This window comes from Propithecus coquereli, unplaced genomic scaffold, assembly GCF_000956105.1.
Source record: "Propithecus coquereli isolate 6110/MARCELLA unplaced genomic scaffold, Pcoq_1.0 Scaffold279, whole genome shotgun sequence".
Lineage (NCBI taxonomy): Eukaryota > Metazoa > Chordata > Mammalia > Primates > Indriidae > Propithecus > Propithecus coquereli.
The window spans coordinates 339,534-346,328 of NW_012148385.1; the positions used below are offsets into that span (position 1 = coordinate 339,534).

The 6,795-nt window shown below is 41.0% G+C and overlaps 1 protein-coding gene across 1 annotated transcript in view; it reads right to left on the bottom strand.

Annotated features, from left to right (window-relative positions):
* Window positions 1-4,180, bottom strand: part of HIBCH (3-hydroxyisobutyryl-CoA hydrolase) — a 102,395-nt gene extending 98,215 nt beyond the window's left edge. Inside the window, exon 1 of the mRNA XM_012647920.1 lies at window positions 3,993-4,180. Coding sequence (XP_012503374.1) covers window positions 3,993-4,000 — 8 coding nt within the window. The 5' untranslated portion in view covers window positions 4,001-4,180. The remainder of the gene's footprint in view (window positions 1-3,992) is intronic.
* Window positions 4,181-6,795: the final 2,615 nt, after the last annotated feature.

Genomic DNA, 6,795 nt, shown 5'->3' on the forward strand with positions numbered 1-6,795 from the left:
GGACTAATACCACAAATATACATATAAGTACAATTAGATTCCTTGCCAAATGCTATATAATCATATTGCTTCAATTTTTTCCAAATCACATTCAACTGTCATTTAAAATTTCATGTTAACTTTTATAGCTCAAAATGTACTTAAGAATTTGGAGTCTCCAAGTAATTCTCAATTTATGGTCTTCTCTTTCCTTTCTATTGCCACCTGGTGGAGAGAAAGAGGGTATGCACATCTCACTAATTTCTTAATTCACTTTAACAGGCATATTTCCTTCATCTGACGTCAATTTAGCTTCTGGGAACAGATGTTCTCAAGGTGTGGTCCCTGGACCTCACCATCAGCACTCCCTGGCAACTTGTTAAAAATACAAATTCTCTGCCCCACTAAAGACCTACTGAACAATAAACTATAGGGGCTGGGCCCAGAAATCTGTGTTTACAAGCCTTCTAGGTGATCATTGCTGGGAGTTAGCTACACTCCCAGCAAAAAATCGGGTCCCATAGGTAGGGGTCGTCGCAAAGGATAAGAAAATAATAGAAAATGGAAAATAATGGAAATAAAAGAATACACAGAGACAAGGGTATAGTTTTACAGATTTATAAAGATAATAGGCAAAGCTGGATACTCAGGGGACCTTGGATATCTCCGTCAATCGCAAAGGCCACGAATGAAGTTTTACATGGGTATTTACAGGTACAGCGATTGGTTGCCAGGGGTAACAGATTTACATGATAACAGGTAGTTCTTCTTAGGTTAAAAGTTTTTCAAAAGGCTTCTTCAGATCCCTTAACTAACTCTATCTACATGAACAAATGGTTACAAAATCTTTCAAAGACTAACTTTTAAGTTCTAAGGTAAATTTATCATTTAACAGAAGGGTTAAGCAGAGATATAGTGGCTCCATATTTTCTTTATCAAGTTATTGTGTATTGAGACAGGTAGTCAGGAGTTTAAGCAGGAACTGTCTCTTGGGCTAATTGCTTTTAGCCACAGGTGTCTGTCTGTCGGGCAGGCATTCTTTGATCAGCTCTCACCCTGTGGCTCCTAGCAGACCTGCTTTGCCTTTCAAAGCAAGTCAGAACTACAGGTGCTGGCGCCAACCTGGGAAACAGCCGCTACTGATCTTTGAGATGCCCTCCTGAGGTGAAACAGCTTTCAATATGCAAACTAACACATTCACATATTCCTTCAGGGCAAAGCTCTGCAAAACTCCTGGCACCGTTTATGTCTCTAATATAGTTATATTAATTTATGGAGCAACATATTATGATAGATACATGCTAAAGTTTAAAAACAATTGTCTTAGAAGGATGAGAACTTTATCATTTAGGAACTTTCTGCAATTATCCAATAAAACATGGATGCACAAAATTAAAAACTGAAGAAACTCTACATGAAACGGTTTAAGCAGAAAGATGATATAACAAAAGTAGTGCTTAATGAAGATTATCACACTAGAAGTAGGCAAGGTAAGATGTGAATAGAGCAGAGAATCAAGTCCAGGAGGCCAACTAATTCAGGCATGAACTGATGAAGAACAGCAGCCACAGAAACAGAAGGGAATGATTTATTGAGAGTTATTATGAAATTTAAAACTCAATGGAAAAGGAAAGAATTATGTCAAAAATGACTTCAAAATTTCAAGCCAGGAAAGCTAGGAGAATTTAACTTTTGAAAAGACTGGAAAGGAAGCTAGCTGGTTTGTAGGATGAAATATGATTTGATTTTGTAGTTTATACTGACATAAGCAGAAACATTCAACAACAAATACGAAGAGACTGGAGCTTGAAAGAAAAGTTAGGACTAAAGACATGTCAGGAAGTCCCATGCATATATAATACAATCACTGAGGCATAACAATCTCTCAGTTCGCTATAAGAAATAAATGAGAAAGCTGCAATTGAAAACTAACAGCCAGAAGGTTGCTGCCGGGATCCACAAATGTGTTTTCTGGTCAGCAGTGTTTTAGAACTACAAACATTTAACAAATCAAGAGATTGCATCTAAAAAGCAGTTTTCCAGTTTTTCCAGCAAAAAAATGGTAGTTACGAAAACCCTGGGCTAAGAAGCAACCTCCTTTAGGCAGAGCACGCTCTCCAGCTCGCCAGTGCCCCACTAGTCCTCACAGCTGCCATCAAGCCAGCATCACTCAAAGCTTCCTTCCTGGCCTCTGCATTTGGGTTTGTGACTCCTAGCACAGAAAAAACATAACAGAGTATCAAAGATTAAGCCTTTGATCAATGAGAAACAAGTAGAAGTAAAAGAGATAGAAGCAGCCAAACAACAAGAACTTAAACAATGTAGTTCAGCAGAGTAGAAAGCAGATAGAAAAGGAAACAGGTACCACTAACATCTTAGAGAGCAACCTCTTTAAAGAGGCTTCATAACCCTATCTAAATCTGGCTCTCATAACTGTACTTTTAAGAAACTTATCAAAGTTGATAACTAAACATTGCTTTAGTCTAAGTATTTATTTCATGTCTGCTCTCCTTTCAGATTCCAAAGGCCATACATAAGGAACAGTAAGAACCCCAAGTAGTCCAGGATGGCCACAGGGTAATAGAAATGCTTACAGCAGTGCTTCCCAGCAGCTAGAACAGTAAGTACTGTTGTATTTATGACGCACACTGGGACCCAACCTGTGAAATCCAGGCTGGTGAATGAGATTGCTCTCAGTGTCAACCACGGCCTGAAGCCTTTTTTCGTCTCAGAAACATACTCTGTGGCACCCCGATCCCTTATACATTTGTGGGTTAGGCTGTTGTAGGCTAGATGATCTTGCTCTTAGGTCTCTGCTTTCTTGGGTAATAACCACTCCAGGGCTGGACCTGGAAAAGGTATCTCTGATCAAAGCCCCCAAACTGGTCTGGCCTCACCCACACAGTCTTCACCTTGAAATGTGGGGTGGAATAAAGCCATGCTGAACCGTGTGAATGACAGGTTCTTTCCTAAGTCAGTTAACCTTGTTAACAAACATGTCTTTCCTATTTGTTTCTCAAATAATTGGGTATTTGCTGACATCATCAAAAAAGTAGCAAGCAATAATTACATGTACCGATTTTCTTAGTATTTACCAAATGTCACCATGAGCTGGTGCAGAGACAACTAATTTTAAGGTATGAAAAAAACAAGAAAAGCAACTCTTCAATGTACAACAAATATTTACGGAGAATCAGATCTGTGGGGACAATGTTAGACAACTAGAGACTTTCCCATGAAGCAGTAGCTGCTCTTCTTAAGTAAATTCTCCCATCCCTTTGCAGGAAACCCCTACGGCAAACTCTAAGGTGTGAAGAACCCAGAAATCTAAGTTGTCAAGGAAATAAAGACAGTTCCCCCTTCAAGTGGGCACAGCTGCGACCTGGTATTGCATAGACACAGGCAGTAGCCTTCAAGACTGATGCAGCCTAACTTCCTAAGATTGCTACCAGATTTCCTCGATTGAGCTCAAGCTGCAGGGAGTAGCACTTTTCAAAAGTTAAACAGAACATTTTCAAACACGCTCCACCAACCCATGTTAAATGTCCGAAGCACTTGCCTGAAAGTTGCAGTCGCCTGCGTTAACTCTGGAGCCGTTCCATAAGGCTGAGTGCACAGCTGCAACCATTAGCAAAGCACGTGTGTTTGTCGGCTGCACAAAACATGCCACACAATTGCTGTAAATTGAATCCCTATGTGTCCTCAAACTGTACGTACCCAACTTTAAAGGAAAGAAATAAGGGTCAAAAGGAAAGAAAGTTGTGCGGGTCAAGGCTGAATAAGAAGAATCAGTGGCAGAAAAAGAAGTTCTCGCTGCAAAGTAGATGCTACAAATAGAAAAGGAAAAACAAAGAGCTTGGCCGGGGGCGTGGGGCGGACCTAGACTCTGGTTTGAGAGCTGCGCCTCCAAGGGCCACTCAAAACTTTGAGGCCAAGCAGTACCCACTCCCGACCCCTTTCCCACTTGGGCGAGTGCAGCTGACGAGCCTGCCCTCGGCCGCTCGCTCACTCACCTCGCCATGAGCCTCCACACCTCCCGCCGCGCCACCGGCCAAAACACTCCGGGGCCAAAGCAGCAGAACCGTCGCACCGGGATGGCTCCCTGTCTCACGTCAGACCTGCCCACCACCGCCGGGCACAGATGACAAGTCCTGGAGCAGCCGAGGCGATACTCCTGGATCACTCCCCTCTCACGTCAGACCCGTCCACCGCCGCCGTACGCCGCCAGGCACCGATGACAAGTCCTCCAGCGGGCCAGAGCGGCTCCCAGCGGCCTTTTCCGCCGTGCGACGCCTAGGGGCGGGGCTAGAACGCAGCTTGAGGAAGTGGATTGAGGGTGGGGGAGGGGAGATGAGCCGGGAGCCGGGAGCCGGGCCCCGGGGCGGGGCCCGGGCGAAGGCGGATAGAGAGCTGAGGCGGGGCGGGAGGAGGGAGGAGAGGAGACCTGGGCTGTTTAGCAGGAAGAGAGATTGCCCTCTAGAGGGTACCTTGGAAAAAGCCCAACCTGACGTCTAGGCTTGACCTGCTAATTTGAGTAGCAGGGATTGATGTGAAAGACTTCTCTGGAATTTTAATGATTTTTTTAATTAAAAATGTAAACTTAGTATTCTTTTCTTTGAGAATCAAACAGATGAAATACGCTTGATAACAGGATATATTTTATTCCCAACCCAGTATAGCAGAACTCATTTCATATTGGGATTGGGATATTTTTAGTTTTCTTGGGAAAAGCTATAGATCCTCCATTCTTCCTCAATGACCGACAAGAATCATCTGATTAAGGGATAATATGTCTTTACCAACTACTAAAAGTTACTGTTATCAGTAAAAGCATGATTACATTCAGAAAGTAGCTTACTCTTAAATGAAACCAAGATTTAACTCAACCACGAGGATCCACTGCAAAGTTGAATGTTCCTTTACTTCCAGATCCACCAAATATCTAGCAGCAAGCATTTCATCACCACTGAAGTATTGACACATTTATCAGAAAAAAGAAATTTAGTGAAGAATTCTGAGAGGGGTAAGTTAAAAGACTTATTCTTAGCTCCTGGATATTTAAGGAAATACACTGTCGGCCTTTAATCAAAAATTATGTTCCTAACCTAGATCAAATATACCCAAATGTCCACTGAGCAGAGGACAAACAATAGATGTCGCAGAAGGAACTCTTGACCTGCAATTCAGTTATTGACCAGCTACCGGACATCATTTGACATCACCATGTGATATCATCATCATGTCTCATTCATTGTGCACAAAAATGAATGGGCCATCTGACCTAGGTGGAAAAAGCATGAGCTTTCCTGCTAGACAACCCAAGATTCAAATTTTCCTTGTCACCCTTGCTTCACATGTGTGCCACCTGTGTCTCACAAAGCCCCATGCTTAGAAAGGCCCTGTTCTTGGTTTAATGCTCTGCTGTTAATAATTTTTGAACAAGGGACCCTATATTTTCATTTTACAGTAGGCCCAAAAATTATGTAATCAGTCCTGCCCCAACACACTAATAGTTTAGTGACCTTGGAAAAATATGTTACTTTTCAGAGCCTCAGTTTTCTCATCTGAAAATGGGTGTGCTGATGACCAAAGACTAGAGGTACTTATAAAAATCAATTGAAATATGGATGGAAATACATGCATAAATTACTTAGGCCCTCCCAGGCATTCAAGACCTGTCAGTTATACCACCACCTTCCACCAAACCAGCTACCTGTTTCTAAATTCTCTATTTCTGCTAATGATGCCATCAGTTTTCTGGCCTCCAGCTCTAGAAACCTTGGAGCCCTTTAAAAAAAATTTTTTCTTTAACATTCTATTTTCAAGATTTTCTAACATGTAGAAAAGTGATAAGCATTTCAAAGTGAACATCTATATACTCACCACCCAGATTCTGCCTATATTAACATTTTATCTTGCTTTATCATCTATCTTTATCCTATGATTATCTTATTTTCTAAATGAACTTCTAATTGCAGGCATCGGTGTACTTCCCAAGTATTTCACATGCCTATTATTATCCAGAGTTAAATATTTGTTTAAATATTTTTAGATGAAATTTACATACAATGAAATGCATAAATCTTAAGCGTAGATTCACTGAGTCTGACAAATGTACAGACCTGTGTAACCAAAACTCCTCTAAGATATAAACCACTGCCATCATCCCAGAAAGTTTACTCTCACCATTTTCCAGTCATTCTTTGCCTAACAGCCCTCAGAAGCAACTACTATTCTGACTTTTTTCTTCCATATATTAGTTTTACATTTTCTAGAACTTCAAGTAAAATGGAACCATACACTATGTACTTTTTGTGTATAGTGTCTTTCACTTAGAGAAATGTCCATGTGGTTGTGTCTATCAGTAGTTTACTCCATTTATTGCTGAGTAGTATTTCGTTGTATGAATAACCCCAGCATGCTGATCCATCCCCTTCTTGTTGAATACCTGGGCTGTTTCCAGTTTGGGGCTATTATGAATAAAGAGTCTATATCCCTGGTAGTCTAGTAGTTAGGACTTGGCAGGGGGTGGGGGTAGAGGGAGGGAGAGAAGCTGCTACAAACATTCTTGTATAAATCTTTTATAGACATATGTTTTCTTTTCTCTTGGGTAAATACCTACAAGTAGAATTGCTTGCTTATACAGTAGGATAGGATAGGTCTATTTTTAGTTTTATATGAAATGGCCAGATCTTTTTCAAGTGTTCATATCCTTTTAGACAAGAATTCTGGTGGCAGACAAACCACAGAATGGGAAAAAAAATTTTACAAATAATATATTTGATAAAGAACTTGTATCTTGAATATGTAAAGAAT